General features: G+C 40.4%; 3 protein-coding genes across 8 annotated transcripts in view; 1 reads left to right on the forward strand and 2 right to left on the reverse strand.

Moving 5' to 3' along the window:
- The window catches only part of adka (adenosine kinase a), a 105,138-nt gene extending 102,689 nt beyond the window's left edge, over positions 1 to 2,449 (reverse strand). For 2 of the 3 annotated variants that reach the window (XM_081725006.1, XM_027017632.3), the window contains exon 1: positions 2,293 to 2,449. In XM_081725006.1, coding sequence (XP_081581132.1) covers positions 2,293 to 2,348 — 56 coding nt within the window. In that variant the 5' untranslated portion in view covers positions 2,349 to 2,449. Of the gene's footprint in view, positions 1 to 996; positions 1,155 to 2,292 lie in introns of those variants that run through there. The other variant, XM_027017634.3, reaches the window with a different exon arrangement.
- A 180-nt stretch (positions 2,450 to 2,629) lies between these two features.
- ap3m1 (adaptor related protein complex 3 subunit mu 1) lies at positions 2,630 to 8,627 on the forward strand. Its single transcript, XM_027017596.3, has 9 exons — positions 2,630 to 2,767; positions 3,594 to 3,874; positions 4,048 to 4,219; positions 5,812 to 5,949; positions 6,060 to 6,145; positions 6,268 to 6,401; positions 6,532 to 6,739; positions 7,090 to 7,234; positions 7,585 to 8,627. Exons 2-9 carry the CDS (start codon positions 3,602 to 3,604, stop codon positions 7,683 to 7,685), a joined length of 1,257 nt encoding a protein of 418 aa, XP_026873397.1. The 5' UTR covers positions 2,630 to 2,767; positions 3,594 to 3,601; the 3' UTR covers positions 7,686 to 8,627.
- A 143-nt stretch (positions 8,628 to 8,770) lies between these two features.
- The window catches only part of vcla (vinculin a), a 35,498-nt gene continuing 23,425 nt past the window's right edge, over positions 8,771 to 20,843 (reverse strand). For 2 of the 4 annotated variants that reach the window (XM_027017593.3, XM_027017592.3), the window contains exons 9-22: positions 19,955 to 20,108; positions 18,972 to 19,147; positions 18,408 to 18,598; positions 17,039 to 17,238; positions 16,616 to 16,744; positions 16,320 to 16,469; positions 15,890 to 15,998; positions 15,424 to 15,726; positions 15,184 to 15,308; positions 14,341 to 14,526; positions 12,863 to 13,054; positions 11,570 to 11,773; positions 11,271 to 11,375; positions 8,771 to 11,110 (exon numbers count right to left, since the gene is read on the reverse strand). In XM_027017593.3, the coding sequence (XP_026873394.3) occupies positions 10,964 to 11,110; positions 11,271 to 11,375; positions 11,570 to 11,773; positions 12,863 to 13,054; positions 14,341 to 14,526; positions 15,184 to 15,308; positions 15,424 to 15,726; positions 15,890 to 15,998; positions 16,320 to 16,469; positions 16,616 to 16,744; positions 17,039 to 17,238; positions 18,408 to 18,598; positions 18,972 to 19,147; positions 19,955 to 20,108 (2,371 nt within the window). In that variant the 3' untranslated portion in view covers positions 8,771 to 10,963. The remainder of the gene's footprint in view (positions 11,111 to 11,270; positions 11,376 to 11,569; positions 11,774 to 12,862; positions 13,055 to 14,340; positions 14,527 to 15,183; positions 15,309 to 15,423; positions 15,727 to 15,889; positions 15,999 to 16,319; positions 16,470 to 16,615; positions 16,745 to 17,038; positions 17,239 to 18,407; positions 18,599 to 18,971; positions 19,148 to 19,954; positions 20,109 to 20,843) is intronic. The other 2 variants (XM_027017595.3, XM_027017594.3) reach the window with 1 other exon arrangement.

The following is a 20,843-nucleotide window of genomic DNA, read 5'->3' on the forward strand; positions in this document are numbered from 1 at the left end:
AAGATTAACCACAGCACTTCCAGCAAAAACATGGCATGGTCCAGGGCTAATGAGAAATGTAGTAACACTCTGTGCTGTTCCACACGTTTATGCTAGGAGATGCTAGGACATGTTCCTGATGGGCTTGGTAGAACTCCTTGTTATTTCACTTTTAACTAGTGCATCTCAAAGAACAAGTTTGTCTCATGAAATTCCACCATAACGATTAAAAAAAAAAAAAAAAAACCTCACAATGTAGAAATATACTTGGAAGGCCCTCAATAAAACTACTAATAACCTGTACAAAATGAATCATTAGAAACAATAGGTCAGTGACTACTCATTCATTCACCCTGATTGTGAAAGAGTGCTGAAGCTTTGTTGACTTAGAGAGTTGAACAAAAAAATGCTGACTCCAAACTAGTCATTGAAAAAGTAACTGAATTCCAACTTTGTCCTTTGGAAAAAATAACGGCTATTCAAAAAAACGTTCATACATTAATATGCGGACACTGCCGAATGTTTTTACAAATCTAAAGTATGATTATGGAATTTTTAATATACATTATTGAACCCGTCACTCACTACAAAGACTGCCTTATTGGCAAAATGTCTGCTTAAAGACTAAAACCATTAGCCTTCAAGGGAAATTTCTGAACAAGCACAGGTGCATATTTGTGGGAGTTTCAGAGGCTGCGTGTGTTTTAAAACAGATGTTTAGCATTACTATGCTATTTAGGTGCCCAATGAATAAAACTGTCCAATTCTCTGTGAAAAACAAAAAGGATAATAACATTAATTCTAAGTTCTCAGATTTATAAATAATAATAGCTACTTTCACAAATGCATGCAGAGAATGGCCAATCCCACACCATGCGAGTTACTATCACTGAGTATATAAATACAAGCAGTCTTGATAATAGCATAAGAAATCTGTCCAATAGGCAATAGCCACTAAATTATACAACTGAGGGATTCATAATGTTAAGGCCTCTCAACCGAAAACTTCACCCTTACCTGGCCATGCTGCTACCCACAGGTGATGCTGGAGAAACGTAACTTTTGAAACTTTAGGCAAAAAGCTCTAAATATACACCAAAATTTCACTGACAACTTTTGCACTGTATCATCAATACTCTACTGAGGAAAGAGTGCCGCTTAAGGTTCTTTAGCTGATGGGCTGACAGGGAGAGGAGGAGCTCTGTATATAGTCATTTCTGGAGTTGCAGAAAGGGGTCATAGTGAAAACCTAAGACGGTTTTACATTTCATACAGTTTTCGCGATTTGTGGCTACTTTAATAGAGATTATAGCTAACCAAAACAACTTTTTACTGCTGCTTACTGTATAAACATTATGAGTGGACATCGAACTTAAAATATGCATATCAATTAAAACCTTATATTAGTAATTAATCCATTCGCTAGCTCTCCGAATTCACCAGTTTTATTCATTTAACGTTGCATGCGGGGTGGATTATTAGCCAAAGCTGCCTTTAAATTTGCAACCTGACACAACAAGCTCGAAGTCTTATGACTTAACCTTCTGAAATGTTCAACGGAAGGAAACTACTGACTCATAACAATGAGCATAACACTCCATAACAACGTGAAGATGGCCCCTTCATGCGTCCTTGTTGGAGATTTGTTCTAGAGTGCCTGAACGGCAGCACAGTTGTAGGCGTTCTGTTTGCAAAACTCATTGGCTCGCTGCATAACAAGACACGTGGAGCGGGACTTTCACCGGCGCACAACTGTACTGGACACAGATCACACAGGCAGCCTTGGCTAGCTATCTATCTGCGAGTACTATAGCCAAACCTTTTGTCTTAACATGCAATTCCTAACCAAAATGGGGGAATAAATCAGATAGAACAGTATCGCATTTTACACCGGAACAGTGATATAAGAAAGTAAAAGTGTTTTTACATCGTTAGATACCTAGGTTAGCCAGCTAACCCAAAAAACATAAAAATAACCCAGTGGTAAAAATAACCCATTGGGCTTTAAAACCAACACATCAGCTGTATGACTTTAATAAACTTAATTGAACCAACCTGCAACTGTTTCCAAAACAAGCCCACACTGTTGTGGGATAACAAGCAAATAATAGCAACAAAAATGCCATTCAGAACTAGCAAAAACTTCATTGTGAAGAAAGAAGTAAGATTTAGTCGAAGAGGCTGAAAGCAAATCAATATACACTCGAGCCAAAATTGTAAGTACACCCAGCTACGTCGAGGCAGCTGCAACAGCACTTTCACTACACAAAAATATACCCACTCTTCCCCAGCCACTGTGCATTGTTATCTCACCTGATCTTTTTCTTCTCAAGTTTGATTTTCTTCGCTTTGGGCTCCCCTGTATCCATCCTTCACCTGGCTGTCCACTAAAGCAAGTGCCCGCCGCCTTTCGTGAGCAAACGTGAACGAGATATCGCTGGAAGAACTGCGCCGATGAGAAATCGTATAAAAAAGATTTGAGACAAATTATAGTTGCCCGTGTCCATTGCCAGAGCAGAAATATCTTGAAAAGTATTAAATGAATTTGATTTGCAAAAGCTATATGCATTTGGTAAATACCTCTAGCATAGGTTATTATAGAGAAACATTTACTTTGTTTATTTATTTGTTTACTTATTCATTCACTGAGTTTATTTTCCACAACTAGTGAAAAAGGCACATTTCTAGATAGCTATAAACAAGCTTCCGTGGGCTGTTACTTCTGCCATATTGCCACCGAGGAGTTTTTTTTTTTTTAAGGTACACTCATCAACGCAGCTCGCAAAAGGTACTCTTCATTTTAACTCTTCGTTATTACTTGTGGTTTGGCAAACAGTGTTTATTGCGTTAATATAATGAATAGCGTCTGACTTATGGTCGAGAGACAGCGCTAAATTTATAAACCACGAACCTTTAGGAATGTAATACCCAGTAGCCTGCCAACTAGTTGACTAGGATGCCTGGCTGTGTTCTGAGCTGGTATTTACTTCGGTACCCTAGCCTAGCTAACTAGCACGTTTTGGGTAGTTAGCTAGCTAGATGGCTGTTGTATTTGAACGACTGATCGTTTTTGACATATTGGATATGAGACGTAGGCTAGCTAGCTAGATAACTACCTGTATTAAGCTCGCCGTTTCATTCATCTGCCGGCATCAAGACATTTGCTTCTGTCAGCTAGCTAGGTTAGCATTCCTAGCTAGCTAGCTGGTTAGTTCTTAGTTCCATACTTTTGAAGGTAGAGTGATCACTATGCTCCTGAAGCTACTGTCAAATATGCAGTTGTAAGTGTTGCGTTATGCTTAATTTTTAAGTACTGGTGGTAAACCCAGCGTTATTATTATTATTTTTTGGTATAAATAAATAAAATATGAGTTTAGCGTTTTAATATGAAGCAAAATTTGACATTTGTCATTTATGTAGCTAGGTTAATTAGGTAAGCTAGAGCGTTGAACATTTGGTCTGAATAATTGACTAGCACAACCTGGCTAAATTTAAATCTCAGCTTGCATGTAGCTGTGCCTTCATAGCTGTCTGATGCATTGGGGAGGTGGTATGCTGAATGCAGTAGTGGTAGTAGTTGGCTAGTCCGAACTTTAGTGTTTTTGTTTTTACAGCACTCATCATGATTCACAGCTTGTTCCTGATTAACAATGCTGGCGACATATTCCTGGAAAAACACTGGAAAAGTGTTATAAGTCGCTCTGTCTGCGACTACTTTTTTGAAGCTCAGGAGAAGGCCATGGAACCTGACAATGTACCTCCTGTCATTCGCACGCCCCATCACTACCTTATCAACATCTACCGTGACAAAATTTTTTTTGTTTCTGTCATCCAGACAGAAGTACCCCCACTCTTTGTAATTGAATTTCTTCATCGTGTTGCTGAGATGTTTCAGGTATTCTCAAGAAACATTTTTAATACTTGGAACCACTTTTAGGCAAATTGAATTAAGATGTATTTTAGATATATTTCTAGGAGTTCAGTGCATGGGCCTGTTAATATAAGGTTTATAAGGAACTCTATGTTGGAACTGTTGAACCCAATGGTGCAGCCTATTTCTTCATGCAGGACTATTTTGGTGATTGCTCTGAAGTTGCCATTAAGGACAATGTGGTAATAGTGTATGAGCTCCTTGAAGAAATGCTTGATAATGGCTTTCCTCTTGCCACGGAATCAAACATCCTGAAAGAACTTATTAAACCTCCCACAATTCTGCGCTCCATGGTCAACAGTATCACAGGTAAGGCTGTGGTAAACAAACATTCTTTAACAGAATGAAAAATGTAATATTATTTTCACTAAAATCAAAGCTTAAGTTCTTCTCAGAACATTTGTTTTGTCCATACATCTTAGCCATTGGGCTTTTCCATCAATAACATTGGCCAAATTTATTTAGTTCTGTTACTCACTGCACCTGCTACAGTGTGCAGTAGTGTTTTATTCTGTTTCGTCCATAGTCTACTTTCAAACAAACAAGACAATCGATGGTTTACTATGCAATGGGCAAAATACTACATTACATACTACATTACAATTTGAAATTATATTGCTTACACTTAGTTAAACACAGTGGTGTGTCCTCGATGTGACATGTGTTATCTGGATAAGACTTGTCTGTTTATTTGCTTTTCCATCTCTTAGAATGCTCTGGTTGGGTCTGCTATTTTGTATATTTGAAACTTTTGGAAAGCAAGGCATGTAGATGGCTACAGGAAATGTCAGTCTATGTTAAAGTACATAAAATATTCAAATAAATGTATTTTTTTTTAAAGGGAATAAAAATGATTTGATTAGATAATGTACATCAAACTTCTGGCAGGATAAAATGCAGACATTTGGTAAGAAAATGTTAATAATGATGTTAATGTGCACTTGTAGCTCACCTAGTAAAGCAAGGTGTGCACATCACCAAGGCCACATGTTCATTTCCCAAGAGATTCACATGCTGTCCACTGATAAATGTATTTAAATCACTCTGGAAAACGGTGTCTGTCAAATGCTGAAAAATTGTATGAACAAAAGCCAGATGTTTGTAGTCTTCTGCCTGAAGCAGCAGCTAATGGCCTATTTTTTGCTTGAGTGTTCGTAGTTTAAAAGGTCAACTGAGATTTTCTCAGTGATTGATTTATTTATTGGAATTGGTTAATAAAAAATATACTGATTGAACCTAGCTCAGAGAAACTTGGATGTGGAGAGTCAAATTACCTTAGTGATTGAGCGGGATATTGAGCCACCACTGTGATGTCATTAAATCCAAGTTTGACGGAATCCAATCTTGCTAATCCAACAATCTTAATTTATGATATACCTGTATGGTTGATGTACTTATGCTTTGATCTCATAAGTGTTATGTTCTGAATTGATGCATGGCAAGATTGGCATTTATTTTTTTGGGAGGGGGGAGGGGGGTGGTTTCCTTGATGTCAGATAGTCTGTCTTACATCTCATCACTGCAGAGCTAGCAGATTTGTCAGGAAAAATGGTTCATCTGTTGAGATGCAACGGTAAATTTGCTCATCAGGATAATATTGTCCCAACAACCTGAGAATTGCATCCCAGCCATCTCATTTGACAGCGAAGTTATCTTAATTGCACAGACTGATAGAGCATATGACACTGGTAAATTCCTGTGTAACATTTAGAAAAGTCTTCTGAGTTTTGCTTTGCTTTGAAACAATTTGGGCCAAATGTACAAGCTTTTCAGCACAGTCACCAACTGGTAACACATCCTTGGACAATGTCTAAATATAACTTCAGATTTGTTCAAATCAAACAATAGTTCATTTTTATATTATGTTGTTTTTTTTTTTAACCTGTGTGTGATCCTTCTAGGCAGCAGTAATGTGGGGGAAACTCTCCCTACTGGACAGTTATCTACTGTCCCATGGAGAAGAGCTGGTGTAAAGTACACCAATAATGAGGCCTATTTTGATGTCGTGGAGGAAATTGATGCAATCCTCGATAAGTCTGGTACACTTTAATGTTTTATTAGGTTTTTTTTTTCTTCATTGCATGTTTTTCATGATCAATATTTAAATGTTGTGACTATTATAGTAATTGACTGGGACATTAATTTTTAGGTACAACAGTATTTGCAGAAATCCAAGGAGTGATTGATGCTTGTGTAAAACTCTCAGGAATGCCTGATCTCACATTGTCATTCATGGTATGTGCAATTGTTTTTACGCTGAATTTATGACGGCACATCTATAGGGCATTTTGACTTTGGGGTAATGTGCATGAACTATCATCTTTATCATATCCACTCTGAATATGTTTGTGCTGTAGAATCCCAGACTTCTGGATGATGTGAGCTTTCATCCTTGTGTGCGTTTCAAGAGGTGGGAGTCTGAGAGGGTTCTATCTTTCATCCCCCCCGATGGAAACTTCCGACTTATGTCTTATCATGTTAATGCACAAAAGTAAGAACCATTTTTGACCGCCTGGCTTTGTAGCAGGCAGTACAAAAGATAAATTCGTTTGAAGATCAACATTTTTGTGCCATGTATAGTGCATTCACTCAGAAATTTTTTATATGTTGTCATCTTACAGTTTGGTAGCAATCCCAGTGTACGTGAGACAGAATATCAGTTTCTTTGAGAGTGGCTCCTCAGGGAGACTTGACATCACTTTGGGTCCTAAGCAGACCATGGGGAAGACAGTGGAGTGTGTGGTGGTCACAGTACACATGCCTAAAGTGGTTCTCAATGCCAATCTCACAGCAACCCAGGGTAACTACACCTACGATCCAGTCACCAAGGTAAAGCTTGGCAGAATTTTACATTCACCACTCTAGATAAGAAATACTAAAAATGCAATTATGCACCAATATCACATCAACTACTCCATTAGGAGTCACTGCATGAATTTGCTTGTTTAGAAGCCTGTACATGTACTCCATGAATAAACTTTGCCAATTTTCCTAGGTTAGAAGTAGCTTTGTGTGTGTGTGTGTGTGTGTGTGTGTGTGTGTGTGTGTGTGTGTGTGTGTGTGTGTGTGTGTGTGTGTGTGTGTGTGTGTGTGTGTGTGTGTGTGTGTGAGGAGCTTCTTTTGTTTATCAACCTCACTGAGGTGCAAAAAGAGTTGTGCTTGTCTCCTCAATGCTATAGATTTTGGTGTGGGACATTGGCAAACTGAACCAACAAAAACTGCCAAATTTAAAAGGAAGTCTGAGCCTGCAGTCTGGAGCTCCTAAACCAGAGGAGAATCCCAGCCTGAACATTGACCTCAAAATCCAGCAGTTAGCCATCTCAGGTAAGTGAAGGACAGGTGTGGGTGTGACTGTTGTTTAAGAATACGACCTTCCTTGCAGGTAGACTAAGTTTAAAAAGGCTGCTGGGATTTAGCATGGTCCAGACAAGTGGTTAAAATGCAGATATGTTAGCAAGTGGCTAATTTTCCTTGTTTTTCACATTGCTTTTTAATATCTAACCAGCAAACACACATTTTTCATTTTGTTTTTCACATTTATATACCAAATTACATAAGAAATTGTAGCATTATACTCAATTGTCTAAAAAAACCAGATTTTATCATGTAAAGGGGGATACATATCTGGCTCTTAGTATGTGAAGGCATCTGATATTCTGTTCTGTGCTCTACAGGACTGAAGGTGAATCGACTGGACATGTATGGGGAGAAGTACAAACCATTCAAAGGTGTCAAATATGTAACCAAAGCAGGGAAGTTCCAGGTCAGAACTTGAGACTGTCAACCAATGGTGGCAAAAAGAGGGGAAAAGTCGTGCCAAAACAAAGTAGCCGTCTACTATTTGATAAAACAAAGTAGCCGTCTACTATTTGATAAATCGTGTCCTGTAAAGTTTCTTAACATTGTCCCAAATGTCTGTAGAATTGCTAAGACATCAAAACCTTTGAAAATGAAGGCATATTTATTTATTTTTGTTTACAAGGTGTAGTCACGGACATTTTGTTGTAACTAACTGGAAACTTCACAATATTTTAGCGTCACCTTTTTATGTTTGAGTGGTGAAATGAGGAGGACCATAAGTACGTTTCACTTTAGCACAGTTTTGTCTGATGTGCATATAGATTACATGGATTGATATTTTTAGATTTTTGTGCATGTTTGAAGACATGCCTTTGCCAAGTTTATAGTTTAGCAACATTTTTTAAGTACTTCTTGTACAATGCACAAAACTTAAGTGGCCTTTTTGGGCGGGGGGACAGGGGGAGACTTTGAGGCCCTTCTTTAAAAGCACAGCTATGCCTTTTAGCGGTGTGCATTTAGCCCTTCCACCGTGCAAACAGCGGTTCACCCTGGTTGAGGGGTTTCAGTTGGCAGGGAAATCTGTTAGGATGAACTTTGCTCAGTGTGCAAAGGTTAGCTGTTCAAAATGCCAATAAGAGTTTGTTGAGTAACACTTTGCATATAGATATTGTGCTGTAAATACTGCCAAATCGCCTCTTTTAAGGTGCTAAGTTCCATAATTAAAAAGCTTGCAACCATGTGGCAGGTATTTAGGTAACTCATTGTGGAGATTTTATACACTCACAGGGGACACAATCTTATTTTGTAAGATACAGAAATATATATATATATAAGCTAAAGGAATACCTTAATTGTAGTTGGAAATATGTACATAAACCAAATGCCTTCACATTTATAAACATTTTTGGGAAAATGACATGCCGTGTCTGTTCTTTTTGTCACAATTATTGTGATGTTTACTTATCAGTTATAGAACACGCAACATGAGATATGAATGTAAACACAGTAAAGTAAATCTGGTTAGTCAGCAGTGGTGGAGACCTTAATGAATCCACTGGATTCACATCTACACATTTTTATTAAGGACCATGTAGAATCTTTCAAAGCAAATTATATTACTCTATGATTTGTAAGTACTTGAATTCAACATTCAAGTCAAAAGCAATTTTATTAATCTGAGGCACAACAACTGTTGTAAGGGACACTGTAAAACAAAATTAGAAGTAGTGTCATATATACATTCATACACTCTATGACCTCAAACTGAAACATGCTGTTAGACATACAAACATCATTCTTGTAAACACTCACAATGAGGCACTATATAATGGATTAATTATTCTCTCTTTTTAAAAACATTTATTATAGAAATAGGTGTAATAGCTAGGCAGTGCAAGTTCTGGTTAATGTTTAGCTATGTGAATAAAAAATAAAAAAAAAGGGATCAGCATTACAGACCTTTGGCCACAATTGTGCTAGTACTCCTTTTTCACATAGATTCAGTACATTTGAGCTTCCAGCTGGCACAGTTGTCGTTACTGTTGCAAGAATCTGATAGATACGATTTTGAAATATCACTATGGAATTAAATATGAACAGGCTACATGGGTCTTGTGTAATAGTTACCCATATTTTCTGAAACAAACATTTTAAGACCTGTCAACAGAATATTTAGGAAAAGGGGTGTGAATGAACAACACATTTTGGGTTTTAGCTGTACTCCTGGCTTGCTGTAACATGGGCTGTGTTTGAAATAGCCTACTACATACTACTAGCATACTGATTGGGCTCAGAATCAGTATGCAGTATAAGACCAAAATAAAATTTCAGTATGCGAAAGATACCTGGATGATGTTCTACTTCTACCAAATATTCCAGTACATGACCAGAGCTATCAATGTGCTGTCATGCAACAGTGGCAGCACCTTCCTACGGTCACGTGACCTCGTAGTACGGTTTGCATTTTTCACATACTGGATACTATACTGCACACTACTACAGGGACAAAAAAGAAAGCAGCGTCCCCTTTTAGACCAGTTCAGACAGAAGCATTTCCTTCTAATCACAGTTTAGTATTGCATGGCAAATAAATATATGGTAAGATTTTGTTCATTTGTGTTTTTGCAGTTATATGGTAGATTATGTTAAGAGGAAAAGAAACTAAAAAAAACAGTTCTTCATTATACGTTAGTCCATTTTAACATAATTGTTTCATGTGTTAATGGAAATTATTACTTGGTGTACACAAGCAAGCAAAGCCAGGTCAAAGCATACAGCTCATGAGTATTTTAGCTTTTCAGCAAAAAGATTGGCTTTGGCGTTCATGTGCCCATTACCAGAGAGAACAGATCAACTGTTGCATCGATTGTGCTTCAGATTCCTCTTCACTCGCACAAACCTACATATACCTATGATTTTGAAGCATTTAGAGTGATGAGTTTTTAGAAATGTTCAAAACGAGCTAAGTTCAGATAATGACCAAATCCCAAATACAGTAAAGTTGTATAAGAAGTCTTTCATCTGACATTAATAAATTCATAAATGTTGAATTAACAAAATCTTTGGCATCAATATGTGAGACATACAACCAAAAAAAATGGTTATAAAATAACTAAAAATAAATCAGTAATGTTTCTGCAAATACAGCCAAACAACAGTGCTCAGTGAAAAGGTGAAATAAAGCCTAAGACAAATCAGTCCATGTGAGTGAGTAAACCAAAAAATATTATTTTAAGAGCTGTGTCAATCAAAATCTCTGACTGTGAAAACTGGGTGTACACATCAATAAGAAATATAAATATATACAATTTCAATACAAAAAGAAATCCTTCTCAAAATTAATAGTAAACTTCATGAACTCTTAAGATCCTTTAAAAGAGGCATCACTGTGGTTGAGCCATAGTTCTTCCATACAAAATAGAAAAAAAAAACTCTTCATGCAAAAAAATATATATACCTGGAATTTGGATAAATTCTGAAACCAAACATACCAAAAATATATATTCAAAAAATCTTCGTCCTGTGTAATCCTACTTTTTTCAAACATAGTGGTGAGAGATAAAGAGAACAAGAGCAAACCTTGAGATAAAGAAATCCTGGACAAAGCAATCAGTGAGGCATGAACTCAGCTATAAAGCAACAATAAGGAGTTTATAATCAGTGTCCAAGAGGGTAAGGTCTCCCCTTTAGGCCACTGAATAGTAGTTTTAATAGGCAGAACGGAGACCCTCAATGAAGGACCTAATGTTTCATTTACTGGTACCAGGGAGTCTTTCGAACCCAGCGGAGAGTGAACCCTGCATCAGTGCGGATCTTAATAGAAGCTGCCTCAGCTTCTCTCACGGTCTCCTTCACTGATTGCATGAGGTTCTGCGCATTGTGGACCAACATCTCAGTGGCCTGTTTGAAGTCAGATTAGTACAAGTCAAATTAGTACAAGTGCTGTTTGTAAGTGAGTATTCTGTGCATATAAACTCAGTGTGCCTATACACTTTTGATTTTGTGTTTCTCAAATACAAGGCTAAACTAATGAGCTCTTAAAAATCAGCTCAGTTCTCACCTGCTCCGATTCCTCCTCACTGATGTTTGTGCGGCCCAGCATCGTAGCCTTCACTGTGGACAGGATCTTCAGCTGGGTGCTTATTGTTGGGATACGCTCACACACCTGCAGAAAGTAGACAAACAGGACTGAGGAGAAACCATTCTCTTTTTTGGACAATGAAACATTTGCTTGCCAGCCTGAATACTTCAGGAAATTACTTCAGGAAATGGCTTTGTTGAGAAACCAAACTTGCCTAATTCAGGGGGTAAAAGCAAGCTGTTAATTAGTGACATTCAACATCATTTAAGCAAGCTGACCTGCAGTAAGTTTGTGCGGATCCTTTTGTCAGTGCACTGCTTGGCCACCTCTTTAGCGAGTCGTGTGACCTCATCGGAGGCCTTGGCAATATCTTTGGCACACTGGATCAGGGCACGCTTGTTGCCGCTGCCTCCACGCACCAGCCGGGACATCTCCGCCATCAGCAAGGCCATCCGCTTCGCTGCTCCAATAATATCATTACCCTGAGAACCAACATAACACATGAAGTAGTTTCCAATCACAAATAACTGAAATTGGCTACTCTGATTAAACAATAACAAAGTTTAAACCCATACGTGTTTCATTCGCTTTTACAAAGTCTGCACTTTTCAAGTGTAAGTGCAAATAAATGCAGAGGTAATGTGTCCTTTATGTGTCACAGTTAGATACATTTGAGTACATTTTCAGTATCTAAATGTACATTTTAAAATGCTACTGTGTCGTGTTTGCAAAACAAAGTGTAGTTAATCTCAAGTTCAACCACTGCAGTTTCATTCTTGCATCATGCCTCATGTGAAGTTAGTATTAGAAACTCGGTAAAGATGATATATTCTGTTGCAAAAGATAAAGACATTGTATTCCCCATCACATTGGTGACCTCTTAACCTGTGTCATTAACTTCAAATTTAAATAAAATTAAACTAAAACTCACCGCACCATTTCCATAGTAGTTATCCATTCAGTAGGAATCTTTTCTATGCATTATCAATATTTCACTTTTATAAGTCTTTAAACTGTCTGTGAAAAAAATATTTAAACATTGTTAATTTCTAGCATTTTAAAATTATTGTTGGAAGAGGGCACATTAAAAATCCTTTTCTGTGGACAGGTTCCAAACATGCAGACACCTTTACATTACTGTAGTCGAATTGGGTTAATTCAGTTAGTTAGAAAAAAAGCAAGTGCTAAAAGAAAAAGAAAAAAAAACAGGCAAGTGATATGACTTCATCACAGTATAACACGGAAGTCACTGGGAAACTGTCATCCTTGCTTCACAGGTTGGCCAGAGTGGAAGGACTGACAGCAGAGACTAAGTGATTGGCTCCTCTGTCAAACCAGAGGCTGAAGACGTGACAAGCAAACAATGAGTAGGGATGGACTTGTGAAGCCAGTATCAGTTTGTCCAGGAAGTGCACAACAAACTCGCCATTCCAACAACCATCACGGGCAACCTCAGCAGCAAATGGACCCAAAAGTGATGCAGCCAGTAGCAGCTGGTTTCATCGTTCCCATAGAAATATCTGGATGCAGAAGAGATGCTGCAGCCCGTCGAGGCCGGGAAGTGGAAGTACCTTACTAGACCACTTGCGAGCTTCCTGGTGCAATGACTGCGCAGCAGCCAGCATTGGCTGGTTAACGGGCTGATTGGAGGGCATTAAGAGCAGCTCAGGCTCGTAATCGTCCTCGTTGTCTGTGAACTCGTCCTCATCGTCTATATCTACGTCCGCCTCAGCGGGCTCAAAACGCTCCTCTGTCACATCAGGCTGGGGGCGGGCGGGTGAGGAGAGTAGGAGGAGGAGCAGGGGGAGGGCACGAAGGGAAGCAAAGTGGAGAAAGAAGGAGAGAGTTAGTACAAGAGGCCCTGGATTTAGGACTAGAGGAGAGGGAGACGGAAGCGTTGCAGGGTATGGGAGGAGAGGTAGCAGTGTGGTCCTGTTAAGTAACCTAGCAGGGGTGCTACTGGACCTAAACTAAACGCAGGCTGCAGAAGAAAACTACTGGAAACTCATACTAGTGTGGCAGGGATATCATGGTTTCTATTCTCGTGCACACAAGCTGCAAAAAGTGGATTTTGTCTGTTCTCGTGGTTTTCTTTTTATAAAATTCAGCGACCAAGAGTATTTGGTGTTTTCAGTGGTGTTTTCAAAGGCACCATTTACTGAAGAACCTTCAAACACTGACGTTCACTATCAGTGTCACATGAATAAGGCATGAACACGAGGACACATGCATCACAGACAGAGAACGTGTCCTGGCAACACCAGCAGAAGAAAAGGGTGAAGTGTAAAGATCCCGAACTAAGCCAGGCCTTGGAAAGGTAGAGGAAATAAGAGTATATATACACAGTGAAAGACGGGTACAAAAGAAGAAGACCATAGATGCACACTAAGCAAAACAGCAACCGGACACTAAACGTGGTTTCCCGTTTTTTATGCACATCAGATGTTTTTTATTTGACTCTTGTATGAACTCTATATTTAATACTAATCACAGAGGGTCTTCTTCAATTGTCCACTGAAGAAGATAAACACAAAATAGAAGAAAAACAAACAAATGACAAAAACCAAACTTGTTCCAGGCAATCCTTCCTGCCTCACAGCTAGACATAAAACATCCCCGAAGGTTGCTAAGGTAACAAAAGGTTAGACATTAATTCATTCATTTAAGGCATGCAAACACCTTTTGCAAATAACAGTTTTCTTATCTTCTCTGAAATTGGAATCATCTAAAAGATCTTCCAAATTTCATGTTCAGTTCATTTGATCTAGAAATCAGTATCTCACATCAGTACGTCAGTGTGCGATTCAATATATACACACATCGCTTTCTAGAGTCCTCTACCACATTTTAATTGTCTTAAATATTAAACGTCAGGCATGTAAAATGAGTTTAAATTTACTCAGAAATGCTGTTTTTAAGAGAGCATTAGGGTTGCTCAAGCTGACGCTTGCAAATTTTACAGCCAGGCTTTCTAATGAACAACTTTAAAACCGAAGAAGAATCATCAGAGCGCTTTTAAAATTGGACAGGGTGGACAGATGCAGCTCACCTTGCTGGACCACTGGCGTGCCTCATCGTGTAGTTGCCTGGCGGCCACCATCATTGGCTCGCTCACCATCTCGCCAGCCTTCTGCTCAGGAAACTCCTCATCTTTTTCCTCAGGGGGAGGGGGTCTGGGGGGGGGCACTTCTCCCTCTGGGAGGGGCGGTTTAGGTGGAGCCTGCTCATCATTTACCTGACAGGACAGGAATTTGGATGAAAGCTTTGCTTCCATTTACATTTTTGGCATTTAGCAGATGCTCTTATCTGGAGTGGTTTACAAAATGCTTTGTCATCTACGCATAGAATGTACCATAGCCAGTACAGTAGGTTAGAGTTAAAGATACCAGTGAACTAGAATAATGCTGAAATACAGGAGTCAATGCTGATACCTAGAAGAAGTGCAAAATAAGCATAACTCTCTGTATAAGATTTATATCAGACAATGGTAAGTGCAATAAAAAACTATGCTAAACAATAAGTACTAGAGTTTCAGTAACTCAACATAGGTGCAGGATCAGTAATCATTTAAATATTCCACAAAAAGATAAGTCTTCAGCCTATGTTTGAAGCTTGCAAGTGACTGTGCTGTCTGGACAGCCAGTGTAAGTTCGTTCCAACATTCGGGAGCCAGGACAGAGAATTGTCTCGATGCATGTCTTCCTTGAGGCTTGAAGCATGGTTTTTCAAGCCGAGCCATACTTGAGGTACCGATTGGGCTTTATCTATCAGTGAGTGATTTATATGTAACAATATCTATATCAGTGGTCCCGAGTCAAATGTTGAGTGTTAGTAATGGAAAAAGTTACTCATCAACTCATTGGCACAATGATGGCTATGAAGCAGCACTAACATGCAGCTGATCCAAGTCAGGAGGAGGGGGAGGAAAGTCTGGCTCCTGAGGCTGGAAGGCCTCTCGGACCTTCCCCACAGCCGCCAGGATCCTGTAGCCGGAGACCAGAAAGCTCTTCTGATGACCTGCGCAATGGAAACATGAGACAGGATTTGGATCAGGAGCTACTAATCTACCGAATTCATGAAGTGAACTTGTAATTGGCCTCTGTGAAGCTGGTCGTTACAGGCTTGTCTTTACCTGGATCCTGGATGTTTCCTGCCACAGCCTTGGCATCCATAACCATGGGTGGGATGGTTTTGCTAAGCTCATCTGAGGCTACCTTCACCATCTCCCTGAATTTTGGGTCTTCAGAGTTTTCCACTTCCCTCTTAGCCACCAGTAGCACCCGGTTAGCCCGTCTGGCAATGCTGGTAGCCCCAGCAACCAGCATCTGGGGCTGGACATTGGCCATAGCCACACGGCACTTGTCAATGTCTTTTTTAATGGCCTCTTCTGAGGCATCCAGGAGGGATTTAGTGTCAATAGCCTCATCTACCAAACCTGTTGCAAGAGAACAAGGATACATAGTTTAATAAACAAGTACCTTTGTTTCTTTTTCTGTTTAAAAAAGGATTGTGAACCTTCCATTTTAATTTAGTACATTATGAAGTTTCTGTGTACTATATCCAGTATGAAGGTTAAACCAAGCAATGCTTTTGTATACCAGTCATTTTCTCAATGTTGTCAATCCACTGATTTTTCATGGTCTCAAAATGTTCATAAGCCGCTTGGTTGCCAGGGTTCTTGAGCAGAATACGTGCAGCAGAGGTGACCTATGCAGAATGATTATACAGTGAAACTAATCTTGGGCTCATATATTCCACAGCATAACTAATCTGTAATCAGTAAATTCATGTTTTTAAAGAATAAAATAGTAGAATAAAATAGTAGAGAATAAAATAATAGAGTAAGAAGTGAGTGTCTTTTATTTAATCCACTCAACAATTCCAAAGTGTCTGTCATTTAGTTAAAGAGATAATAACCATCTGTTAAACACAGACCACTCTGAACACATCGTGTTTTATCAAGACTATGCATGCAAGGGCTCCATACACACATGCGTACCCTGCCTGAGAGCTGACTCTCACACATACCTGAGGTGTTAGCTCTCTGGCTGACTTCACAGTGGCCTGGATTCCTTCCACCGTGCTCTTATTGGCTGTCCCCACAGCGGCCGCTTTCTCGGCCGTGGCCCCCAGACGGTTGGCATGGTTCTCAAAATTAGAGGCTCTTTCTTCAAAGACCTGTGAAAGCAATAAACAAAGAGAGACAGCATGTGTTAATTTCTTTCTCCATTTCCTGGCTCGCTGTTGAGTAACAGCTCAGAACTGTGTTTGAATTAAATTTTTCTCTGGCTGAGAGCTGTGCAGTGCGTGTGTGTGCCACCCACCTCCTCCCGGTTGGGGGCCTCAAGCGGAGCTGTAGCTGCCACAGCCAAAAGCTTGATGGGAGTTGTAGTATCACTAAATACATCAGACACCTCTTGGGTCATTGCCTCCTGCATTTTTGCCTTCAAGTCCTAAGAGCAGGGTAAAATTTGTGAAAATGCCACCTAAATATGATAAAGTTGCAAGTACAGTTTGCCAAACACTAGTGAAGGGAAAATATGTCGAGTTCCAGTTGAGACCAGTAGATGGCGCTGCTTGATCATAGCCTTCAAGTAAATCTCAGCTCGGATGACATTTAGAGCCTTGTTCTATTAACTAGCTGTGCTGTACTCTTGTATACCATACAGTACATTTCACAAAGCACGCCCAACAGCAGTTCTTTTCACACAGAGCTGAAATGCGAGCCTGCGTTCAGGGGCTCTTACTTTGAGGGTGTCCAGGAGCTGAGCTGCAACTGCGCGGCCCTGAGGGCTCTCTGCCTCCCCACGTGCTGCCACCTCAGCCAGCTGCAGCATCAGCTGATCAGCGCGCTCGCACTTGGCCAGCAGCTCCTGCCTGTACGGGCCCGGCAGGGAGTTGGCCAACCGGCGGCCCTCTGCGATCAGGCCACGGATAGCAGCCTGGCCTGGACACCACAGCCGCGCGGAACGAGAGAGTGACGGGGATCCAGAGAGAGAGACAGGGATAAAGAGAGAGGGATACAGGGAGTGGGACAGATTATGGACTTAGGAGCTTAGAAGGAGTTCACTGACATCTGAATTTTAAATGACCGTCTCAAGTGTGTGGAATATAAAAGCCTAAACAGTCTGGCATCCATGCAGAATGAAATTTCTCCACTGATAGAAAATACATAAATACATTTCCTTTCCTTTCATGGTCAGTTATGTTGAAATGAGTGGCCTCATATTTGTATGCTACTAGACACTTAAAAAACACTTAAAACACTTTAAAAAAAGAAATGTTATGTAGCAATGTGTTTAAACTGCAAGTGGTTGTGTATAAACAGAAGGGCAATGATGGTTCAAGTTATATGATCTTATAATTTAGCCTCTATTATTTCATATTGATGGGGGCCAAAGATTACTTCATGGTTTACATACCAGAGGGTCAGCAAATAATGTGATTTGCTATGAATAGGACATGGAATAGCTATTTACTTTTTAAGGCATTGTTAAGATGGAAATGCATATGGCAGTGGTTGAATTAGTTATGATCAGTCATCATTAGTTCAATCTGCTTCTTGGGCTTGGCTAGACACACTTGAATAAGATACCCAATATGTCAGTGTCATCCCCTGGGACATGTAAATAGCCTCAAATGATCGTTCCCCTTCATTACAGTGCAACTAGCCCACCGATACAAATACAAACAGATACCAAAGCAGATTCAGTTCAACCATGAAAATGCACTCACTGGTCATTTGTACCTCTACTTTGCATCTAGAATTATTCAGCCAAATTTATTAGGTATACATTTCTTATAGGTTCATGTTATGAGTGTAAAATTACAAAATGTATATCATCTGTTTGCATGCACAATTCTAGCCCACCTCTATTTCATTCACTATTCCCAAAAGATTATTAACTCTGACATGGTCGTGGGTGTTGAGCTGGTACCAGCGTGACAGGCCCAACATGGTTGATTAGGTTTTTCTTTGTTTATAACAAAGTGTCTGGTGAGTTCAGGCTCTCCAGTTCTTCAGCTACCTGTCCAAACTAACCTACAGTACATGACCTAAAGGGATCACAAATTGCAATGGTCATTTTCACTAGTATTAGAATCATAACGGCTCACCCACTCCACAGTCATCCCCGCCGGGGTTGTTGATCCAGCGCATGGCTTGTTCCATCTTGCCCTCCAGGGTCACAGCAGCCTTGGCTGGCCGCATGTTGGCCACAGCACGGTTGGTCTTCGCCTGTAGGTTCTGCAGAGCAGTGCCAACCTGCTTGGCCAGGGCCCGGGCTTCAGGACTATCCCCTTTACCCCTGGGAGGTCGAAGAAAGCAGCTCAGATCAAACACTTACAACAAGCCACAAGGAATAGACCAAGTCTGGACCCCAACATTATACAACAACTGCAGAGATCCAATGCAGATAAAATGAAAGTGATGGAAAGAACTATTAAACATTGAAAAAAATTTTGGGCAAACCTATCCTGCAAGACTACAGTGACTTATCAGCCATGGCTAAGTTGAAATCATTATCATGTTTATCTCAGGTTGAAAACCCTGGTTCGATACTTTTTAAAAGATCAGGCAGCAAAAAGAAAACACAAATGACCCATTTAGAAAATGTTTTATCTGCAGTCATGAGGCTCTGTTTTTGAAGCTTTGGAAGAAAAGCACTGTGGAACACATACTGTTTGCGAAGTTCAACGAGCTTGGCTGAGAGACCAGCGATGTCGCTGACAGAACGCAGTATGTCGTCTCTTTCTTTGGGGTCCTCGCACAGGTCGGCAATGCGCTTAGCTTCGGCCAGCAGGGCACGGATGTTCTCCTCCCCTTCAGGACCGCCGTGAGGATCAGCGAGCCAGCTCTGTCCAAACACAGAGTGCTCACCAAACACAGAACACCACTGCAGCACCACTTCCAGCAGAGACTACATCCTTGCATGTAACCTCCCAGCTAGCTACATCCTCACATACCACTGTGCTGTTAGAAATATACAAATGGGTCAATCACTGATTGTTCTTCAGTTAGTAATATAACAAGTACTCTGCATTATCTTAAAACTCTGAAACCGTTGAATGAATAATTGCTTTATGTGGAAGCAAACAGAGGATGGGAAACTGCAAGCAGAAATCAGTGGGGAAAAAAGCACGGGTGGCACCCCTGTAGGCCTTCACCTCAGCAGGAGTCAGTACTCAGTGGGAAAGCATCTTCTCAAGATTCCTGCTTTCCCTCACTTTGTGTTGAAATTTGTGGATCTTCATGATGCTATTTCTAGTAGTTATTATTCAGCACGTGGATGTTACATAACCATAGACCATGCAGTGGTTTTGATCCTGTTTTTTCCCCTCTGTGGACTGATGTGAGTGTGTCCCAACCCAATGCCTCGGCCATGAAGCTTTGCTGTGGGGACAGTCTGTCTCCCACCATCTCCATAGCCATAAGTCACAGAAGAGGAAAATTAAATAATATCCTATAATGACTGTCAGCTCTGATCTCCAGTTAGAAGATGATCCATATGCAGTTGTGATTATTTCTGCCCACTGTGTTGTGCGTTAAAGCTCCTAAATGCTGTGTCTAGTATTATAACTGCTGTGGCCACAGAAAAGTAAGCACATTCCACAACCACATCCACACTCCCTGTGTACTGCTGATAGACTCAAACTAGTCTCACCTGTGCAGCATCTATTCTCTTGGCTATGGCCTGCTTGGCATTGCTCAAGATCTCCAGCTTGCGAGCAGCATTCTCCACTTTCCCCACCAGGATGTCCAACCCCTGTGCCACCTGCTGGGCTTTCTGCATACCCATGGGCATATGTCCCTGGCCTCTGGAAAACAACACAGATACAAAACTCCAGCGTTTCAGTCCTCAGGACACACCAGCCAATCAACACTTTTCTCTAACTAAGCTCCCAGTATACCTGTAGCAGGTATTCAATGTCCTTAATGGAGTTGTTCTTGTGTGTTAGGGATCAAGATAGAGCAAAAATGTGGACTGTCTAGTGAGACCCGCCATATGGGTTGATAAACACCTCAATGGACTATTATAGATCCACCACCCTGTCATGCAAAGTCATACAAAGGAAATAATGAGAATGAGAGACTGATTTGCCAACAAGAATGAGAGACTGATGTGAGCATGAATCATCCCTCTGAAAAAGCTCTCCAATTCTAGCTGCAGATCTTAAACTAATCGCAAGGCCAGATTGTGCAAACCCAGGCAATGCTGTGTGTGCGTGTGCATGTCCAACCCAGTACCTTTCCTGCCTCTCTGAGGCAGCCCTCTGTTGGGTTAACCGTGTGCATGCTGTGGGCTGATTAACCAGAGCTCTGCCTCTAATCTGCTTTTCCATCTCTGTAACGATGCCCAGCTCTTTCCTCAGATCTCAAGACTATAATTTTTGCTTTCTACTGCTCAGACTCAGCACACACACACACACACACACACACACACACACACACACACACATACACACATACACACATATACACACACACACACACACACACACACACCCACACACATCTGCACCATTTCTTTCAGCCCAGCATCGTCCTTTGAG

This window comes from Electrophorus electricus, chromosome 12 (genome assembly GCF_041902795.1).
Source record: "Electrophorus electricus isolate QZ-2024a chromosome 12, ASM4190279v1, whole genome shotgun sequence".
NCBI lineage: Eukaryota > Metazoa > Chordata > Actinopteri > Gymnotiformes > Gymnotidae > Electrophorus > Electrophorus electricus.